Source organism: Leiobunum rupestre, chromosome 8 (assembly GCF_980474605.1).
Source record: "Leiobunum rupestre chromosome 8, qqLeiRupe1.1.hap1, whole genome shotgun sequence".
Lineage (NCBI taxonomy): Eukaryota > Metazoa > Arthropoda > Arachnida > Opiliones > Sclerosomatidae > Leiobunum > Leiobunum rupestre.
In genome coordinates, this window is record NC_143391.1 from 52413494 (window position 1) to 52436944 (window position 23451).

General features: G+C 34.7%; 2 protein-coding genes across 20 annotated transcripts in view; both read left to right on the forward strand.

Moving 5' to 3' along the window:
- Positions 1 to 23451, forward strand: part of LOC149933675 (uncharacterized) — a 79815-nt gene that overhangs the window by 26400 nt on the left and 29964 nt on the right. For 7 of the 19 annotated variants that reach the window (XM_090156218.1, XM_090156217.1, XM_090156219.1 and 4 more), the window contains 2 exons: positions 20676 to 20723; positions 22638 to 22779. Coding sequence is in view for 3 of the 19 variants with exons in the window: in XM_090156220.1 (XP_090012346.1) it covers positions 8590 to 9109; positions 13274 to 13290 (537 nt within the window). In the remaining 16 variants the exon portion in view is untranslated. Of the gene's footprint in view, positions 1 to 7839; positions 8108 to 8168; positions 9110 to 11805; positions 12161 to 13273; positions 13383 to 13462; positions 13710 to 17757; positions 18324 to 20675; positions 20724 to 20880; positions 20912 to 20953; positions 21174 to 21376; positions 21564 to 22622; positions 23450 to 23451 lie in introns of those variants that run through there. The other 12 variants (XM_090156207.1, XM_090156205.1, XM_090156220.1 and 9 more) reach the window with 12 other exon arrangements.
- LOC149933680 (uncharacterized) lies at positions 2265 to 7782 on the forward strand. Its single transcript, XM_090155957.1, has 4 exons — positions 2265 to 4320; positions 4382 to 5321; positions 7539 to 7647; positions 7728 to 7782. The coding sequence occupies exons 2-3, from the start codon at positions 4742 to 4744 to the stop codon at positions 7553 to 7555; spliced, it is 597 nt and encodes a 198-aa protein (XP_090012083.1). The 5' UTR covers positions 2265 to 4320; positions 4382 to 4741; the 3' UTR covers positions 7556 to 7647; positions 7728 to 7782.

Genomic DNA, 23451 nt, shown 5'->3' on the forward strand with positions numbered 1-23451 from the left:
TTTTAATGTTGGCTCTGACATTAAGGTTAATATTTATCAAGTTCATTTAAGACGAGGAAACAGTTCGTTAAAACGCTAAGTGAGCTTCACCACAAGCTTAAGACTATAAGGTAAAAATGAGGAACGAACTCACAGCTGGAATGATAAACATGGCATCCCTTGATACTGGGCGGAAAACTGTAAATAAAACAATCTTTGATATTACATGAATAATAAATAAACAATATAAATCATAATTATTTATTACTTCTGGCTCCGTTATTGTAGAAACTGATTCATCAATGATTTCGTTCCCACCGCAGGTATCTTCGCGAATATAATTTGAAGATGTTATTTGAACATTATAACCGCATACTAATTTTAAAATCAAATCTTTAAGTAATAAATTTAAAAAAACTCTCATCGTGACACTACAGCCTTTAAAAATAGAAGCATTTGGAAAAATTGTCACTTAATTGGAGTTGAAAAGTTCTTCATCAAACTCTTGTCTGCTTTTTGTTATTGTAACATTTTCGAAATGGCCTCTTAACTTCCATATTTTCTTTAATTCATCCACTAATAATTTTCATAATTTCAATTACAACTTATTTATTACCCCCAACGACCAACATTTTTTTAGGCTTATTTAATTACCTGTTTCTTTCATTTTCGTTGATACATCATCCCATGGATGTGCATTGTTTCTATATTCTTCGGTCCGTGTATCCCAAATTGAAGGATGATTTTTAATTAGCTCGATCAACGTTTCTTTCCACTTCAATCCGTTTGGCTTCCACTCTCTTTTCTTTAAATATATCTTTTTGAAATCAGGCTTTTGTGGGTTTTTTTTATTACACTTTCCATTTTGCCAAATTGCTAAAGGCCTAAGATCAAACAAAGAATAACCACGTGATGCCAAACGCTCAGGAGGGTCGCCATGGTTCAACCCGGTTGTGTTGCGCAATATTTTTAAATGCAAGTACAGTTTCATTGGCTGAAACCAACCACGTTACTAGTGACGTGCCGAAGGTCTCGTAAAAATCGCCGTGCGAGGAGCAATAAAGTCTAGTCTGGTTAGAAGAAAGCGATTTTATGAAAATGGCCCTCGCTCGGCATTTTCCCTCTTCCCACTTCGCAATAGTTCTTTTTCGTTTGAAATGTGCCATCTACTGGAAAATCGCAAGGCATTATGGGAGTTTACATTTTGTTTGAAATTCGTCTGCTTAGGTTGTCAATTCTAACCGTCTGTTCCAAAGTCTAGCGTAAAGGCTTAGAATTTTAACCTCTCCGAGGGGACTTTGTATCCTGGAGGGGTATTACAATCACCGTGTCTGTCTGTGGGTCTGTCCATGCAAAGGTTAATCATTGCGTACGCAGTTTCTCGAAATCTCTGCGTTCGCAGTTTCTCGAAGGGTTGGCAAAACCACCGTGTGACGGTGAGCGTTAACGGATTCATTTGCGGTTTGGTTTGGATGGTGTTTTTTCGCTCACCGTCGTGACGGTTTGGTGTATTACATTTTTGCAATGTTTATGCGTAGGTTGTGAATGTTGAGTTCGTGTTATGACGGTTGTGAGTGTTGAGTTTGTTGTGTTTGTGTTTTGATGGTTGTGCATGTTGAGTTCGTGTTATGTCGGTTGTTGGTGTAGAGATTGTGGTGGTATGATGGTTGTAGATGTTGAGTATGTTGTGTTTGTACGGGCGTTTTCTCTCCAGCTTCTACTTAATGATTTTGGGACGGACCGAATGCTGAGTGTTATGCAACCTCTCAACGTCCAATGGCAAGGTTTCCACCAATTGTTCACGGTATTCGTCTTAGTATCAATTTGCGATTTATTGGCTCCGGCCGGGAATCCAACCCGGGTCTGCCTCGTGCAAGAGATTTACTCTAACCACTCAGCCACCAACGCTTGTTAAATTACGGTGTTTTTCTAAAAAACAGCTTTAGCGAATGTCATTTACAAAGTTATAACGTTAGGTACTATAATTTATTCTACATCATTTTAAATATTTATAAAATATATTAATCTTATATTTAATGAAATATTTATAAATTATATTAATCTTATTTTTAATGAAATATTTATAAATTATATTAATCTTATATTTAATGAAATATTTATAAATTATATTAATCTTATATTTAATTAAATATTTATAAATTATATTAATCTTATATTTAATTAAATATTAATAAATTATATTAATCTTATATTTTATTAAATATTTATAAATTATATTAATCTTATATTTAATTAAATATTTATAAACCATATTAATATTATATTTAATTAAATATCTAAGTAATTTAATTTATTTGATCGTGTTCAGGAATTGAACTTGGGTCGCATCGTTACAATGCAGATAGTTTACAGCCTAGCCATTGACTTACTTTAGGAAAATAAAAAGTAAAGAAACCATTATGATAAGGTTGAGTTTTACCTTTTAATAAGGCTAAGAAAAAGGATAATTATTCAAAACTCCCGCGGAAACTATATAAAAGTAATAATATAGTGCCACTGTGTGGAGAACTATCAATCAAACCGGGTAAAAAAATATCTTCAATTTTTTCGAACTTAAGTCAAATCTTGACGGGCCTAAAAAACACCAAATAAACGTATATAAAGCCGTTGCCGTCAATATGGAAGATTTAGTCTTTCTTAGTTCTTGGCTGTCAGACGAACTACTACAGGACGGGGTCCTGGTGTCGGTCAAAAGTTATGAGGTATGGTCGGTCTTCGGTCAAGGAAAGAGTTAAATTGTGTTTTGCGTTTGGAACGTGAGTGAGTGGACTTAAGTGTATGAACAGTGCGTGTTTAAGACTGAAAGTGTTAAAGTAGTTGTGAACTAACTCAAGTCAGCTGTAAGATAAAATTAATTGTTTTTATTTTTTGAATTCGAATAACCTAATTATACCCTTGAAATTATCAACTCAACCTATGAGGCTAATTAAGTAGATTGGAAGTAATTAGTAGCGAACAGCTCTCAGCTGTTAATTAAGACAAGAGTTTATAATAAGGTAGTTTGAATTTAGTTAAAATTACTCAGTATCATTTATGATATTTACTTAAGTGTAAGTGTTTTGGTTTATTTTTCAATCACGATGAACTAAGACAAATCTAGTCTTGGACACTTGAGTACCAGTTCTGTACAATAACGTAGGAGGGATACATATTGTTGGGTTATTGATGAAAGTTAAATCTAGAACGTTACATAGACTGTTCTGAATAAAAATAAGCATTTATAATTTTGCATAATTCTGGAACCTTACCATTTTATTTTCTAATCACTCGCCCACAACCTTAAAGTTCTGGCAATCCCGAATCAACTAAATGTTCGATATAACGGCGACGGGAAATTATTATCGTAAATTTATCGCGCGGCCTTAGTTAATATTCTTTTAACTAAATTTCGAATAACTATCGTTAAATTAAAATCGGCGCGATTCCGTTAAAATTATAAACCAAAAAGCGAACGGTCGTTATAATACCCTCTGTAGATATTTCTTTCATTAAAATTTGCTTTGTATTATATTTAACTGACAAACTTGTACTGTAAAAAGGGTTTAATTCAATTGTGCATTGTTATAGTACGTCTAACTCACTGTTGTAACTACTTAACTTATGATATTCTGAATAAATTAAAATTTGGTCGTTTGGTCTCAATTATTTTAATTATAATTTAATTTTATACCGGGCGGGATAGAACTGGGATAACAATTTTAACAAATAACCCTAAATTGCGGAGATATATCTTTAAGGGTTATCTCGAGAAATTAATACCACTAGGGACAATTCTTCCGAGGAGAGGTATATTTTGGCTTGCCAACTTGTTGTGTTTGTATCGGATTGTAAGATTTCCAAGGAATCGAGGATAGGTTTATCCATTTATAACATGGAGAGAAGTAAAAGGTAATTAATAATAAATATTTTTAAAATTTTCATTATCCTATCGAAAGTAGGGATTTATCCTATCGAAACTTTCGAAAGTGTAGTTTTTAATGAAAGTATATTTTCAGGTGTTTAGAATCCCCCAAAAGGGGAGGAACGAGGTGCTGTATTATAGGCTGTGAAATAACAGTTGCAATAGCAAAGCAAGGTTTCACTTATTTTCAAGAGACAAAACATTAAAAGTGGAATGGCTGAGTAGAGTCCAGTCGGCTCCTTTAGATTTCAAAACTTTTCATCAATACAAAGGGAAATTTTCAAACTGGATGCCTTCACCAACCACCAAAATCTGTGGATACCATTTCAACGTATCTGGAACGAAACACTATGATGATGTTCTACCTCAATATATCCCATGAAAAACATTTGAGCATTTGGTTTTAAAACCTTTCAAAGGTTGGTAATTAGCTCTTAAGACATTCCCGTTTTATTTCTCAAATTTTGTGATTCTTTATAGAACATATGGCTGAGAGCTACCTTATACTACCACCACGAGAAACCATGTCACTTGGAGCTTATGGTGTTATTAACATGGATAAAACATCACCAATTAAAATAAAAACTAAGGAGGAACTTGCAACCAGCCCCTGCGAACACCCGTATGTCATAAAAGACAATTACTTTGTTGTTATCAACGAAAAGAGAAACAAATAAAACAGCTCATATTTGAAAACAACCAACTTAAAGAAAAAGTAGCCACCCTAAAAAAACAACGAAGACACCTTGAATGAGTTAACAAACAAATGTAAGCGGTTAATAAATCTTGAGATGCAATTTGAGGTTTATAAAGCAACAAATAAGACCTTCAGCGTTCATAATGTTTTGGATGACGAAAAAATTGCAGTTTTACACCGGCTTCAAAAGCAAAGAAAAGTTTATGACTTTTTATAAGTTTGTTATGGCTGGCTATGTTGAAGCTCGTGAAAAATTGAAAAAGGGTAGTGGAAACGTATTAGCGGACATAAAAAATTCTAAAAGTGGAAAACAGTTTTCTATCCCGGAAATTGAGCAACTATTTATCGTGCTATGTAGATTACGCGTTAGTTTACTTAAGAAAGACCTTACATATCGCTATGGTGTTAGCTTCTCGACTATAAGTGGAGTTTTCACATTTGGGGTTGATTTTTTAGAAAATACTCTCAGCCATTTTCCTATTTGGCCCTCAAAGGAAATTGTTCTGAAATATATGCCAAAATCATTTGAAGAATATCCAACTACTAGAATTCTTTTGGATGCGACGGAATTTTTCATTGAGACTCCATCCGATTTCCGTGTAAAGTGCAAAGGTGGGACCTGCAGCAATTGGCGACGACCTGTCCAACCTGCCAAGTTTCTAACCTGTACCACCTGCAACCTGCAATTTTTCCTAAAACCAATGATCTACCCAGCCTGCACCGGTAAGCTATTTCACCTGTCCAACCTGCAACCTGCGCAGGTAACCAGCAAATCACCTGCAGAAATACTAAAAAAGACATATGTAGAGAAGTATTAAAATATATTTTATTGAGGTAACTGCTAAAGAGTAATACCCAATTCGCACTAGGAAGTCCGTTTCACTTAGTGGGGTGAGTTCACCTCGCCAAGTGAGTTCCGCCTAGCGTGAACGATAGTCGGAGTGACGGAGACGGAGATAGGAAACGAGCGTCCTTGGACCTCCGTTTCTCTCCGATTTTTCATTTTAATTATTTGATTAAATAAAATTTGTGTTTTAATAACAAAATTAGATAGAATTTGAATTTTAATTATTTGATTAAATAAAATTTGTGTTTTAATAACAAAATTAGATAGAATTTGAATTTTAATTATTTAAATACAATGGGTGTTTTAATAACAAAATTATATAGAATTTGAATTTTAATTATTTGATTAAATAACATTTGTGTTTTAATAACAAAATTAGATAGAATTTGTATTTTTTGATTTAATAAAATTTGTAATTTAATAACAAAATTAGATAGAATTTTATTAAATAAAAATTGTATTTTAATAACAAAATTAGATAAAATTTGTGTTTAATAATAAATTAGATAAAATTTGTGTTTAATAACAAAATTAGATAAAATTTTAATTTTAATTATTGGATTAAAAAAATTAGATAAAATTTGTGTTTAATAAAAAAATTGAAATAAAATTTGTGTTTAATAACAAAATTGAAATAAAATTTGTGTTTAATAACAAAATTAGATAAAAAAATTATTTTAATTATTTGATTAAATAACATTTGTGTTTTAATAACGAAATTAGCTTGAACTAATGGAAAAAACCTTGTGCGTGGTTGTAACTCTTTCTTGACCAACGGAAGGGAATAAAACAGAAAGAGTGCGAACCGAAATCCGTCTCACTTGGCGGGGTCAATTCAAGCCCCTACGTGAAACGGATTTCGTAGTGCGAATTAGGTATAAGCAAGTACATAAGTTCAATCATTTAAACGTGATTTATTGTTTATTATCCGAGTCTGGGATATTATTTTAATATTAAATATTAACTGGTCTGTTAAACACTTGACGTCTTAACCTACAAAGAAAAAATCAACCAACGTCAATGGCACCGTAGAAATTTAATTCTTGGTCTCCAAAATAAAACGTATTTTACAGCTAAGGCCCACGAGTGACGAGAATAGTGTCAAAAACGAAACTAAAACATAACCGGCTTACGAAAATTTATATTAAGTCGAGGCACGCCACCGGGTGGAGAGAGTTAAAGACCGGAGACTGGAGCTGGCGTGGAGAGAGTAAGGGAAAACGTAATCCAAGAAGCATCACATTTCCAGTCTCCCCGCGGTTATTCTAGCGAGGACCAGCACCAGTTCGTCACAGCATAGTATAAATATTGCATACTCGTTTTCTTAGTTAGATGTTGTGGTAAAGGGGACCTTTCGGATGTATGGCAGGTTGGCAGGTAAACCTGCAAATTCATCTACTTTTTCCATATTGAACAGCTGCCTCAGCTACCGCCTTCCACTGAACTCTATCAAAAACAAAACACGGCTAAGTCTAGGTTTACAGACCACGTTTCTCGCGATCTCCTTCGATTAAATAATTTATCTTAGCCACACTAGATGGCGGTCTAGTTACCCGTGGTACATTCGAAATTTTCCCTGTCGTCGCGGGAGGCGAAAAATTAACAAGGCCTCGCTTGTTAACCCTCCCCTTTCGCACGGGGAAATTGCCGTCCGGCAAAAATATGCTCGCTGATAATTTCGGTTCATGTATTTCTGGTGATTCTCTCAAGCCGCGAATTTTCCCATAATTTTGTTCCAGACTGCAACCTAGTCTTTTCTTCTAACTCCAAAGCATCTGATAAGGTCAACTTCAGTCCATATAGCGATATTTGTGTAGCTAGTTCTAGCTCTTGTGGTGTTAACCCTTTGATGATTACCTCGTGAAGAGGGACTCTAAGTTGGTCTTCATTTTCTTTTTGTAAAGGAGAAGATTCTTGACTTTCGATTGAATGACTTGTACAAATGATAGGTTTTTTGGTAAGATCTGGCTTAAAATTGTGGGATCGGATTATGTCCGAAAACATAGGTGTAAAACTAGTGTCTTCTGACAAAATTTTCAGGCTTTTTTCTTGGACCTCAACGTAATTTAAATTTAAATTTTCTTTTCTTTTAGCTAAGGAATCTCTGTAGTTTTTATCCTTATTGTTTGGATCGTGGTAATCAGAGTACAAACTTGAAAATTGAAATGGAGTTTGATTGGCATTTTGGCTTTTTAATTTTGGGTGAGACACATTTTTGATCGGTACATGACTTACCAGGCTCCTGTTCAGAAATATCTTCTATTATGTAATTATTTCCACAGTTTAGATTATCAAGAATTATAAATAACACTGCAATAACATGGCAACATGTCCCGCCTACACCAGATTCACAATCACAATATCCTCCAGAAATACTATTATAGGCTGTGAAATAACAGTTGCAATAGCAAAGCAAGGTTTCACTTATTTTCAAGAGACAAAACATTAAAAGTGGAATGGCTGAGTAGAGTCCAGTCGGCTCCTTTAGATTTCAAAACTTTTCATCAATACAAAGGGAAATTTTCAAACTGGATGCCTTCACCAACCACCAAAATCTGTGGATACCATTTCAACGTATCTGGAACGAAACACTATGATGATGTTCTACCTCAATATATCCCATGAAAAACATTTGAGCATTTGGTTTTAAAACCTTTCAAAGGTTGGTAATTAGCTCTTAAGACATTCCCGTTTTATTTCTCAAATTTTGTGATTCTTTATAGAACATATGGCTGAGAGCTACCTTATACTACCACCACGAGAAACCATGTCACTTGGAGCTTATGGTGTTATTAACATGGATAAAACATCACCAATTAAAATAAAAACTAAGGAGGAACTTGCAACCAGCCCCTGCGAACACCCGTATGTCATAAAAGACAATTACTTTGTTGTTATCAACGAAAAGAGAAACAAATAAAACAGCTCATATTTGAAAACAACCAACTTAAAGAAAAAGTAGCCACCCTAAAAAAACAACGAAGACACCTTGAATGAGTTAACAAACAAATGTAAGCGGTTAATAAATCTTGAGATGCAATTTGAGGTTTATAAAGCAACAAATAAGACCTTCAGCGTTCATAATGTTTTGGATGACGAAAAAAATTGCAGTTTTACACCGGCTTCAAAAGCAAAGAAAAGTTTATGACTTTTTATAAGTTTGTTATGGCTGGCTATGTTGAAGCTCGTGAAAAATTGAAAAAGGGTAGTGGAAACGTATTAGCGGACATAAAAAATTCTAAAAGTGGAAAACAGTTTTCTATCCCGGAAATTGAGCAACTATTTATCGTGCTATGTAGATTACGCGTTAGTTTACTTAAGAAAGACCTTACATATCGCTATGGTGTTAGCTTCTCGACTATAAGTGGAGTTTTCACATTTGGGGTTGATTTTTTAGAAAATACTCTCAGCCATTTTCCTATTTGGCCCTCAAAGGAAATTGTTCTGAAATATATGCCAAAATCATTTGAAGAATATCCAACTACTAGAATTCTTTTGGATGCGACGGAATTTTTCATTGAGACTCCATCCGATTTCCGTGTAAAGTGCAAAGGTGGGACCTGCAGCAATTGGCGACGACCTGTCCAACCTGCCAAGTTTCTAACCTGTACCACCTGCAACCTGCAATTTTTCCTAAAACCAATGATCTACCCAGCCTGCACCGGTAAGCTATTTCACCTGTCCAACCTGCAACCTGCGCAGGTAACCAGCAAATCACCTGCAGAAATACTAAAAAAGACATATGTAGAGAAGTATTAAAATATATTTTATTGAGGTAACTGCTAAAGAGTAATACCCAATTCGCACTAGGAAGTCCGTTTCACTTAGTGGGGTGAGTTCACCTCGCCAAGTGAGTTCCGCCTAGCGTGAACGATAGTCGGAGTGACGGAGACGGAGATAGGAAACGAGCGTCCTTGGACCTCCGTTTCTCTCCGATTTTTCATTTTAATTATTTGATTAAATAAAATTTGTGTTTTAATAACAAAATTAGATAGAATTTGAATTTTAATTATTTGATTAAATAAAATTTGTGTTTTAATAACAAAATTAGATAGAATTTGAATTTTAATTATTTAAATACAATGGGTGTTTTAATAACAAAATTATATAGAATTTGAATTTTAATTATTTGATTAAATAACATTTGTGTTTTAATAACAAAATTAGATAGAATTTGTATTTTTTGATTTAATAAAATTTGTAATTTAATAACAAAATTAGATAGAATTTTATTAAATAAAAATTGTATTTTAATAACAAAATTAGATAAAATTTGTGTTTAATAATAAATTAGATAAAATTTGTGTTTAATAACAAAATTAGATAAAATTTTAATTTTAATTATTGGATTAAAAAAATTAGATAAAATTTGTGTTTAATAAAAAAATTGAAATAAAATTTGTGTTTAATAACAAAATTGAAATAAAATTTGTGTTTAATAACAAAATTAGATAAAAAAATTATTTTAATTATTTGATTAAATAACATTTGTGTTTTAATAACGAAATTAGCTTGAACTAATGGAAAAAACCTTGTGCGTGGTTGTAACTCTTTCTTGACCAACGGAAGGGAATAAAACAGAAAGAGTGCGAACCGAAATCCGTCTCACTTGGCGGGGTCAATTCAAGCCCCTACGTGAAACGGATTTCGTAGTGCGAATTAGGTATAAGCAAGTACATAAGTTCAATCATTTAAACGTGATTTATTGTTTATTATCCGAGTCTGGGATATTATTTTAATATTAAATATTAACTGGTCTGTTAAACACTTGACGTCTTAACCTACAAAGAAAAAATCAACCAACGTCAATGGCACCGTAGAAATTTAATTCTTGGTCTCCAAAATAAAACGTATTTTACAGCTAAGGCCCACGAGTGACGAGACTAGTGTCAAAAACGAAACTAAAACATAACCGGCTTACGAAAATTTATATTAAGTCGAGGCACGCCACCGGGTGGAGAGAGTTAAAGACCGGAGACTGGAGCTGGCGTGGAGAGAGTAAGGGAAAACGTAATCCGAGAAGCATCACATTTCCAGTCTCCCCGCGGTTATTCTAGCGAGGACCAGCACCAGTTCGTCACAGCATAGTATAAATATTGCATACTCGTTTTCTTAGTTAGATGTTGTGGTAAAGGGGACCTTTCGGATGTATGGCAGGTTGGCAGGTAAACCTGCAAATTTGCGATAATATGATCTACCCAACCTGTATCTGCCACTCTTTTCACCTGTCCAACCTGCAACCGGTTTGCAACTGGAAGTAGGCTGATGGCATAGCCCATGTGCCTTGCAGCCAGCCTACTTTCAGTTCAACACAGAGTTAATCGAAAATTAATATCGTCGACCTTTTAGGTTTATTCTTTCTTTGCGAAATGATTAAAATAAAAACTAGATATCTTTGGCAACATTGCAGTTTCCCATAAATATTTGTCGAAATAAATTTTTTCAGAATAAAAATCTTTGCCATAGTATACTAATATATCACACAAATACGGGCAGGTAATTTCTAATTGCCCCATTATCTGAAAATAGTTCTTATGGGTACGTGAAAAAACAATATCACCATTGCGTTCCTTAATAAAAACTGGTTTTAACTGAACCGTAGCTTCTTTAACCGTTAAACCCAATTCACGGTTGCCACACGTCAGGGAAATCAGGAAAAAGTCAGGGAATTTAAAAATTGGTCTAAAAGGTCAGGGAAAAGTCAGGGAATTTAAAAATTGGCCTAAAATGTCAGGGAAATTTCAGGGAATTTTAATAATTTGTAAAAAGTCAGGGAATTTTAATAATTTGTAAAAAGTCAGGGAATTCAATTTTCTTTTGACACTTTTTGAAGGTAAATATACTCTTAGATTGATGAGAAATTCTATGATTATCATTTATTTCCTTGAAAGTTTGGCTAATTTTTTCAACATAGCAATAACCTTTTTACTGAAAGATAAGTCCATTTAAATTTATTAACTTCTAATAAAAGTAAAATATAAAAACAAATTTGGACTTAAAAAGTCAGGGAAATTCTTTTAAAATGGTCAGGGAAAACAGGGAATTCGAATCTCAAAATTTTGTGGCAACCCTGCAATTCTTTGGCTTTGGCTAATGTCTTAATTTCGAGCAGTCCCCATTCATTAATATCACTGTCATATATCAATCTATCGGGTGAGGCACCAATAAATGGTAGACCAGGATTAACACAGGACTATTCTTGTAATATTCTTATGACTGGCAGCGTACATTTGAGTAGCAGGCTCTTCAGATTTTAACCCTTCAACCATATAGTGACTAGAAAATTTTGATTTTCATTTTTAACCGCCTTCAATATTGCTTCATTCACCTCTTTTTTACGTCTAAATATTGGCCGAATAGAAAATGAGATGCAGTGATTCCAGAAATACATGAACCGAAATTATCAACGTCCTATTCCTCTACATGGGAGGCAAGTTCCCCGTTTTCCTCCACCTTAGTGGCCACGTGTAATCTTCCCCTCCTCGAAAAGAGAACCTCCCCACCTCCGCGGCGAAGGTTTGAATACGCTACCTGGCGACGGCCGAGCGAAACTTTCTCGAAAACAAATAAATAAATAAAATATGTTGCTGGGGAAAAATTACAAGTGCATCATGTGTCAGTGGAAGAAAGGCTGTCACTATTAGAAGAAACGTCCAAGGAAAGAATAGCTCAAACAAATATCACCGTAATCAGTTAATTGTTATTAATTAATGAAGCCCAGTTAACGACTAATAAAAACTAGTCTAACTTGACTACGTTAAGAATTATAAACAATAAATATTTGTATTATTTTGTTAAAATATTTGTACTTGTTTTATTTGAAATATAAATCTGAATAGCAACGTAAAGGTAGCCTTACTCGTAAACGAAATCATCATTTATATTGCTTATTTCTACTAGTTCTTTACTTGTGGTGAATTTCAGTTTCTTCTTCTTCCGTAGCCTTCTGTTTCTTTGGTCTTCCCATATTCTTTGCTGCAGGCCTAAATATTTTTATCTGGGTTTCATATATCTTAAGTAGCTCCATTAAGTAATTGGTATATTTTCTGATTCGAATAAAATTAAGTATTTCTCTGTTCTTTCATACATAAATGGTCTGGTAAGATTAGTTGAAAAGGTTTTTAATTCATCTACTTTTTCCATATTGAACAGCTGCCTCAGCTACCGCCTTCCACTGAACTCTATCAAAAACAAAACACGGCTAAGTCTAGGTTTACAGACCACGTTTCTCGCGATCTCCTTCGATTAAATAATTTATCTTAGCCACACTAGATGGCGGTCTAGTTACCCGTGGTACATTCGAAATTTTCCCTGTCGTCGCGGGAGGCGAAAAATTAACAAGGCCTCGCTTGTTAACCCTCCCCTTTCGCACGGGGAAATTGCCGTCCGGCAAAAATATGCTCGCTGATAATTTCGGTTCATGTATTTCTGGTGATTCTCTCAAGCCGCGAATTTTCCCATAATTTTGTTCCAGACTGCAACCTAGTCTTTTCTTCTAACTCCAAAGCATCTGATAAGGTCAACTTCAGTCCATATAGCGATATTTGTGTAGCTAGTTCTAGCTCTTGTGGTGTTAACCCTTTGATGATTACCTCGTGAAGAGGGACTCTAAGTTGGTCTTCATTTTCTTTTTGTAAAGGAGAAGATTCTTGACTTTCGATTGAATGACTTGTACAAATGATAGGTTTTTTGGTAAGATCTGGCTTAAAATTGTGGGATCGGATTATGTCCGAAAACATAGGTGTAAAACTAGTGTCTTCTGACAAAATTTTCAGGCTTTTTTCTTGGACCTCAACGTAATTTAAATTTAAATTTTCTTTTCTTTTAGCTAAGGAATCTCTGTAGTTTTTATCCTTATTGTTTGGATCGTGGTAATCAGAGTACAAACTTGAAAATTGAAATGGAGTTTGATTGGCATTTTGGCTTTTTAATTTTGGGTGAGACACATTTTTGATCGGTACATGACTTACCAGGCTCCTGTTCAGAAATATCTTCTATTATGTAATTATTTCCACAGTTTAGATTATCAAGAATTATAAATAACACTGCAATAACATGGCAACATGTCCCGCCTACACCAGATTCACAATCACAATATCCTCCAGAAATACTTCCCGAGTACTCGATACAAACCACTCTATTATAAACTTTTGACAAAGTATACGAAGATTGTACTAAAACTTTAGCCCAAATTTGACTGCTGCCATAATGTATAACAATGTTGCGCACCTTTTCTGACTTGGCTATCTTGTTACCTTTTGTATAACGTTTAGCGGCCTTAAATTTATCTTTGTGTTCAATTATTTTTTGTTCACTGAACGTTTACGGAAATTTTGTTAATTGTTTGGTCCAGTTTCCAGTTGGTTCATTTCACTTAATATTTTCACATTGTGATGACGAAGCCATAGCTATTCTATAAGGAAAACATTTATAAAGAAAACATTCTTAAGGAAAACAGAAAATTGATATTAAAACACTTACTTATTTTGTTTTTCCATATTTGAACAAATATGGACTGCTTTTCTCAAATTATCACTTTACCAAGGCTGCCAAGGCTTATTTATTGAAACATGGTCTAAATATGTTTTGGATATTACTATTTCACTAGAATTAAATTGTAAAATATAGGTACCAAATCAAACAGTAAATTAGATTCTTATCTTCCACAGTTCCACTTATAACGACTCAACTAAGCCTCGACCTATGCAGACGATATTTTTTTAAAAAAACCAAACGACTCTGGGTAATATGAAATTTCCCATAATTCTCTGTCTAGTTCGTAGACATGCCGCTAGGTGTCGTATTCAAACGAGAAAAAAGTATATCGCTACCATTAAAACACCAAGAAATTTTCTCGCGCGACTTTTAAACATATCTCTGGCAAATCGCTGTATATTTTCTAGCAAATCGCTCTCATGAAAACGGGCCATAAAAGAGAAGAGTTGAAACTGAAACTTCTTGAAGATATTTCAATGCGCGGTTTCCTTAAAATGTGGCCGACATACGAAATTATTTTTGAGAACAGTATTTAATTTTTGGATTTTCTTTATAAAAACTGGTTTCTTGATTTTATTTAAAAAAAAACAAATTAGCGTTGAATTTTATATTTTATTTAATTAAAAGAAATATAGACGTGGTTTTTTGTCATTTAAAACATGTGTTTTATTTATTTTTTAAGATTTAAGTGAAAATGGAATTATTTTCGAAAAATAGTTAATACTGAAATATAAATAACTTCTTCGCGAGTCTTTCTTGACTTTGCTCTAACTTTCATTTGCGATCTATAAAATTATTTCAGTTTTATTTATTTCTTATTGTATCTTATAAAGTAAAAAGAGCTAACCAAGGCCGTTTTGAATATATTTAGTATATAAAGCTTCATCAAATCTATTTTGCAATTTCGTAAGGGATTACAATTAAATATGATATAAATTTGACAGTTGTGTAACTATGTTGTATAATTAAAATATGCGACTTATTATAGTTAAACTATTAGGAGTGCAATTAAATAAAATCCAAAATAAAGAATTATATCGGAACGGTTTGTCAATCGCTCCTTGAAATCAGGATATATTTTATATTGTTTAAATTGTTCAAAAACCATAAGTAGGCTCGAAAAAAAGCTGAAAAAACTGAACGTAAGACAAATGAAATTAAATAAAATTTTCAAAGATAGAAATGCGACGATGCTCTGTGTCCTAACGAAGCTGAAATGTTGATTTTCATCTCTGGAGCAAAGAAATTCAAATGCAAAGTTAGCTCGCAATATTAATTCATTGATGTCTCTTTTATATATTTCAAAATGTATACACTCTTTTACGAGCGTATCGACGCCCCCTTTACAATCTCCCATGTGGCGGCCGCCATCGCCGTACTACCTCTGCCTCCATTATGGAATTCCCCCCCCCCTAACGGTTCCCCTCCCCATGTAGTCAAGCTATGGATTTCCCCACAAATATTCTCCGTAAAAGAATCTATAACATGATAACAAAAATAAAAAAATATATACCAAAGTCTAAGAATCAAGGTTTGTGACAGCCGTGATCATAGTTTATATGAAATTTTGCAAATAATGATGTAAGATTTATATCGTATAAATGGAATTTTTATTGTTTTGTCGGGATTTTTTGTTATCATTATAATTTAAAGACATTATTGAATTATTCGACCCAAAAAAGAGAACTTGTGCATGGGTCGTTTGGTTAGTAACGTTTAAAGTTTATCTCTATAACTAAACAAGTATAGAAGTTAAAAATAAACAAGTTGGCAAGATAAAATATACCTCTCCTCGGTAATTTTTCGAGATGACCCTTAAAGATATATCTCCGCAATTCAGAGTTATTTACTAAAAACGTAATCCAGGTTCAATCCCGCCCGGTAAAATTTTTTTAATTATATTTAAAATAATTGAGACGAAACAACCGAGTTTAATTTATTCAGAATATTATAAATTAAGTAGTTACAACAGTGAGTTAGATGTACTAAAACAATGTACAATTGAATTTAACACTATTAACAGTACAAGTTTGTCAGTTTAATATAATACGAAGCCAATTTTAATGAAATAAATATCTACAGTGGGTATTTGTATTTTTCTCACTTACGAAATACTTGTCACATCTCTAACGCTCATTTTATTTCACACTCGCCCTTGATGAAGATACCGTAGAATTTCTATATTCGACATCTGGTAGTGGACGCCTCGTAGACTTCCTGTTGACGTTGTGACACATACCGCATGAAAAAGACCAATGCCATCCAATTTCCAATATCATATACTGGATCGTACACCCAGAAAATCCATGACTGCATTAGGAATCGTAGATATCTAAATATCCACACCAATAGAAAATGTATTAACAAGAAGCGAAAACCTTCCCATTAACAAACTACAAAAAGCCACTTGACTAAACGACAGCTCGTATATCAATGAACGTCAAGATAAGACAACCCGTTAATAAATTACAAAAAACTAACGTAGTAGATACCCACGGGTTCTACCCTTTAACACTCTTATCCCTGCTGACTGCGCTAAAACAAGATTTGATCTTTAAAATTTGATACGTAAAAAATGTAGACTTTAAAAACTATTAATATACTCTTCCGCTAAAGCTTAGCGTATAATTTTTAATAAAACGTAACGTGTATCGGTGGTTCTGTGGTAGAAAAGTTGCATGTCGTCCCGGAGGGCTCCCGTTCGAAACCCGCTCGTTGCGATCGCAAAATGATACTATAACGTATACCCTGAACATTGGTGGAAACCCTGCCAATTGGACCTTGAGACGTTAACCGTAGCCCTTAGCAATCGGTCCGTCCTAAACCTCGAAGATGCTTCACGTACAATCACAATTCGAAAAAGAAAATTATAATAAACCCAATGATAAAAAGAGGGTGCTTTTGCCAAAACCTTTGGCCTAATTCTAAGAAACTGCGTACGCTGCGATTACACTTTGCTCCGAAAATGCGAACGCATTCGCAGCCCAGACAGACACGCACACCCACCGACAGACACACACACACCATCAACAGACAGGGTGATTGTAAAACCCGTCCTAGGGGATTATGTCCCCTAGGAAGGGTAAAAATGACGCTTCCAAATGTGTGGGCGTAGGAATATTAAAAAGTTGCGGAGTGACGTTAGCCCAGTTCCAGAGAAGATACATTGCCAAAGACTCATTCGATATCGGTCTGCGTGGATAGGGCAAAGCAATTAGACTTACATTATTCCAATTAATTTAATTTCAATGGCAATAATAATTCAATTCGTAACAAAACCTCGTAACCAACTTTTTAAGCCTCGGTCAAATATTATTTACATTTTAATCAAAAATCACCTTCATCATATTAATAATTTCTTATTAAATCTTTTCACCGATAGAAGGCACTTTCCGGAGTTTTTAACTCATGACGGCTAGGTCTTGCTTGCACACACGCTCCGTGTAAAACGGGGTCTAGGTCCTTAACGGGTCAGAGTGTGCAATAACTGGTGTCTTTACCGGGGAGTTGAAGTCCGGCTCTTGTAAACCGTAAAGGCGGATGCACATATACGGTCGCTAGTGAGTTTCGCATGAAATTTTCGCGCGAGCGCTTGTGCCGTGAACATTTTTTATTTTCGCGAGCGAGCAAGCGACACCTCGCTGATAATCGGATTTATCTCTATTATCACACGCGAGGTTCGCTTGGCGATTCTCTGGTCAGCCAATAGATAGAGGGTACTCGTTCACATGATCAAAAACATTGCGCAATACGTCAACCACATCATTTTGTTACGCCTTGATCAGTTTTGTAACCTTTTATTACTTTCGTTAGAAATTTCAAATAAAATGGAAACAGAAATCAAACTTATCGAGACCGTACGGAAATTTGAGCACTAATACAATATGATAAATAAATATTTCGACCACAGGGAAATAGAATTTCGATCATCCTCCGTTTTACATCGATGTTTCTAGGTTTCGAAGTTCCAACAATCGCGCGAAAAAATTTATGTGTGTATGGTAGTCGCCCGAAACAGCGCTAATCGCGCGCGAAAATTTCTTGCGAAACTCACTCGCGACCGTATGTGTGCATCCGCCTTAAGGGCGGTGGCGCACTGGGAGATGTTAGCTCTGATCTAATGGTCCTATATCCACCTCCGACTTCCGTCAGGTAGGGGCTGGATACTGAGCTTCGGCTTAGGCTAACGGAGAGGGTCCGTGCAAACTGGCTGCCTGCTGTGGGGCGGTGAGCCTCCATGTGATGACACAGCCATCCTGTTTCACGTTCTTTTGGGTTCCCACCAGGATCTCCGGTGCCAGCTGTGCCGGATTACTTGGGATGCTGTGTGCCCATCATTCTCCTTTAGGAGCTCTCTCCAAAGGGTTGGACTCCTTAACTACGTAAGTAGGGTGTCGGCTGGAAATGCTACAGCATCCACTCTTAATCCCACTGCTGTGTGCGAAGTTGGAAATGGTCCACCCATTGCTGCACCTTCTGCTGGATTTAGTGGCTTGCGTCTAAGGTGTGACCATCAGTAGTAGGGTAAAACTACCCATGCGGAATTTGACACTTGTCCGTGCTAGGGGGACGCTGGCGTAGGGAACTATGATGATAGGCCTCCGGTGGTATGGTCTTTGTTACTAGGTACACCGGGCTATAAATTCTGACACACACCATCCCCGCTAACATGCCCAGAGTCGTAATTTGTAATTGTTGGCTTTATACGGAGTGACTTATATATGACGTCTTACCTAGAAAATTTCGGTCCATTCGATCGATTTCCAAGTGATCGGCAAGAAATTATTTTGATCAACAACTGAAAAGCAGTCCCCACACGATCAAAATGTCAATGCAAAGTCCAAATGATCATCAAATTGCAGATTTAATTTTACTCAGTGTATATATGATACACAAACCAGAGTTCAATCGTAAAATTAATCGAACCCAACCCAACCCGATATTGAGCAGCCATTATTTCAAAATGAGCATTCAATGGCTGCAGCTATTAATTTAATACTCAAGACACTCACTTCCTAGAACCTAAAACTTTTATTTTTCCCCTTATGAAAAATAATGTGGTCCATTTTTCTATCAAATGGTCCCTTTAAAAAACTTATCGATAAAATGAAACAGCAGTGTCAATCAAATAAACCTCTTATCGATCATTCGGAAATCGATCAAAGGGGGCCATGCCTACCTAGAAGGATATGCGTCTCTAGCTTATTTAGCTCATAGCTCTGACAAGCTTACGTAAAACATAGTCAGGATTCAATTAATAAACAGGTTAAGACTCTCAAGACGTTGGATTGAAAACGGCTGAAGTACGTAGGCGGTAGACCTACACAAGATATTTAATTAAAACCGATGAAGCGCGCTTTCAGTTCAACGTCTATAACGAAAAATTGGTTCTATTTTACTTGGCTACTTTTAAAATTAAGTGCAATCCAAATATTTTGGAACACCAACACCTCTCCCATTATCCAAAGATAATAATGGTGGTTAAGCGACACGCGATGAACGAAACCAAATAGGTTACCCAAAATCTTTACCAGACGTTGAAAATCGTCTTAAACTAATGACAAATCAACATTATTGGAGCGAAAGAATATTTTATAATTGTTTAGAGTCTAGTTTTGTTAACGTAGATGATGCGAAACATTACTAATAACGTATGCAGTGTCTAGACTTTCTCATTTTGAAATATTAAAAATATTCAGTTAGTACAAAACTAAAGTGTACGACGAACGCGTACCTCGTAAAGGCTGCACGCCATAACGCTACATGTACGTCTATCTTTCCTACACGTTCTAGCTATTTGTTTCTTGTATAAGAAATAAGAAAAGTAAACGTTGTATTTACACTAGATTGGAAATTAGCCGCGTTGAGCTTCGACTTAGAAACTCTAGCCATAGAAAACATAATAATTTATCTCAATTTGGCAAGACTTAATACAGCATCTCTTTGTTCTAAATTTAAAGTTTCCTCTGGGCCTTTCCGGTTTATATTAACATTGAAGAATTTCTTTCTGATATTAGGCGATTTAGTCTTAGGGGAGAGCTAATTTAAGTTTCCTACCGGACTGAAACAGTAGGAACCCTTGCTGGACGACGTTAATGTAAAAAATACAACATTTTTTGGTAACCGAACAACTTTAATACTTTATTATTTCTGAAGGAAATGACTATCTGCTTTGGCTAAGGACTTCGAGTTCGAAAGCTTATTCGATTCTGGTTGATTTCTTGGTTCTACAGCGCTTTTTACCCTTCGGAAAGGGCCCCTCCTTTCAAATGGGGGGGAGGGGGATGAGTGGGCGGGCAATGCCTGGAAAATTTAGACAGGCGACAAGCTGACCACGTACCCCTACTCCCACGACTTCTAGGATGGGCAGCTGAATTATCTTTCGGTTTTCCACACTCTCGTACACACAATACATTTGAAACATGATATACAATGAACGACCTTCAGAGAGGATTTCCTCTCTGAAGTAAAATTTATTTTCTTTACAACAAAAATGGAATATTTTTAGGCCTATTTACAACAATCGAAATATTATATACAACACTATTATTTTTACAAAGGTTAATACACTTAAAATTTACAGTCATACAATACAATTTTTACACTAATTAATTTAATTATTTCACTTACAATCTAAAAACGCGTAATTAACTATTTTAAATTTTAACAAACATCACTAAATAACCGCTACACGATAAATCGACCGAGTTAATAATCTTAAGTATTTTTTGCAGCCTTCCGTCTGGCACAAATTTACCGGCGTGTTCTTTGGATAACAAGAAGTAAGGTCCTAAGAAAGGTTTTCCTAAATTGAACCGTATCCTAGTAATAGGTCGTCAAAAATAGACCTTCTAAAGGTCGAAAAGCGCGCCAATTTGCAGTTTCTATTATTCCTTGAACCCAATTGTTTTCTTTAACTAAGTATTTGGTTTTTTATAGTAAAAGATAAAAGAATCACTAGTATCAAAAGGTCTTTATTTTTTCAAAGAAGTATTCTACGTAAAGAAATTAGCCACGTCAATTGAAAGAAAGTTACTTAAATTAAATTTCGTTTTTTTTCAAATGCCATTAGTACAAAATTATCTGAATTACAATAAATGTACAGATGGATCACCTGGTGCACACGCTAATCATTATTGAACCCGTTCGAAGATTCGAGACATGATACGAATTCGCGACCGAAAACTATGGTTGCGCTCCCAAACGGTGGTGGGTGGGACTACTCGTTGAAGGTAAAATTTAATGCACTGTGGAAGCTAGCAGGTTAGAATTTTAAGCAGATGCTTAACCTAATTAAACCCCTTATACGGTTCGGCTTCGGCACGTTGCGTCATCTAGACCCGTTTCTTTCGCGAATAAATTCACAGCGATCAATAATTCGTTGTCGTAAGTCATCAATGTTGTGGACTTCATTCTTGTGTACCAATTTTTCAAGATGTTCCCAGAACCAAAAGTTGGGAATTGGTAGAAATTCGTGTTCTTTGAGTAACAAGGAGTAACAAGGTAGCAAGTCAAAATATAGATCACCTCGTAAGAGTGGCAATTGGGCGTATTAACTACTGGACACGGCACTAAACGATATTTCGCCGTATTCAAAGCGTCCTCCTAAAAGTGCGATCCCGGTGAGAATATTTCTATTATAATGGAAATTAATATTATAAAACAATTATAAATATTTTCTTTTTTGACCATGGTTGACTAAATTAATAATTATTAAAAACAAAAGATCTGCTACTTCATGGTTTATTTTAATTTCAAAGACGCGGCTGAAGAAGGACCTCGGTCCGAAAGCTCCCGAGTGATTTTAAATTAAAATAAACCATGAAGTAGCAGCTCTTTTGTTTTTAATAATTATTAATTATAAAAAAAATTTCAAATTTCAATAGAACAAAAAACCATCGTTAGAACAAAAGCGTTATTAAATTAACAAAGCAACAATAATGATAAATATAAAATACAATATTAACATTTGTTAGTACGCTCACGAAACGTAAAATTTATTAGTGCGAAAAATTATTTTACCGACAAAAACCAACCCATTGTATTATACGTCTTAAACAATTAAATATATACCGAAAACAAAAGTTTAAGCGAAAATCAAAACTATAAGTGAAAGCACTAATAAAAACTGCGTGGACTCACCACGACAACCCAACGAAGCCGGTTATAATCAATACAATAAAAAAATCGTAGACACGAATTCTTCCTCACATTATCAACACTTTCTATAACCGAAATAAAACCAGAAAAAAAAATAAATAATAATAAGCCAACCAAGCAACAAGTTAATTCAAATACTTAGGAATCAAGAAAAAGTCCATCCAAATACCCACAGTTATCAAAATTGTAATTGCAGAAATAAGCTATAATAAATATGTAATAATAACCCAATCAATTCAGCTAAAGCGGACGCGTTTATTAATAGTTAGGAGAGTTGTACATTTTGGTTCTTATTGAAATATAACGGGATTTCGTGTTCAATTTCAATTATTTCGTAAATAATTTCAAATGTTGCCACTGGTCTATTGATATCAAAAAGTCAAAAATGTATATTTTTCAGTAAAGTTAATTACAATTGTAGAGTTTAGTATCCCCAGAACGCCCCTAAAGCAAGTTATTAAAATATATAAACCCCCGTAACATTAAAATTAAACTTAATGCCTAAATAATTTTATTCCCAGTTTGTCTTTACTTAGAGAAAAGAGCCATTGTATTCTATCCCACACAACATCGAGAGATCCCCAGTCCGTGCCAGTGAAAGAAAGGAAACAAGAGAGAAAGTTACGTGAAATTCAAATTACACCACATGATTCAAATCCGAGCCATCCAAAAGAGCGAGTAAGACCCAGTAACACTGAAAAACTTTACCTTTTCCAGCGTCCCAGGGGAGTGACTATAGCAAATATTAAAAGAAGCCCATTATACAGTCGTTGGTTCGGTCAATATTTCCCTCCAATGAAGTTTTACCTTAGACTCCACCGCTAGTCGTTATAACAACCCCCAGTAATGACGCACCAAACAGAGTTTTAAGGAAAAAATATTCCGTAAATAAAATTGCTCAAGTTTGATTAAATTCATTGATTTTATACATAAGTAGTTTAAAAATGTTAACAAAAGATTAAAATAGAAAGATTGTAGGTAATGGGAAACCTAGATTTGTGATTTTACTGGTTTTACGGTCAGTTTCAAGTCGACAAATACTTGTCTTATACCCCAAAAATAGCTTCCTGTTAAATTACCGTAAAAAATTTACATGTAAATTCCATTACCAACTTTTACTGTACACAACAGCTTTAGTCTTGTTAGTCGATTAACCATAATATTTGCGCGATTTGGAATTTTCGCGAAATACAAAGGTCAACTGTTACGTTAGTTTTACTTTTGGTTTTGCGCGTCACTTTGCCTTTTTCCTCTGGAGTTCGAATGACGGTCATTGGCGGCGTTGGGGCTAGTTGTAGTAGAAAATCAATACGCCTAAAGTAAGTAGAACTTAATATTAATTCATTATTC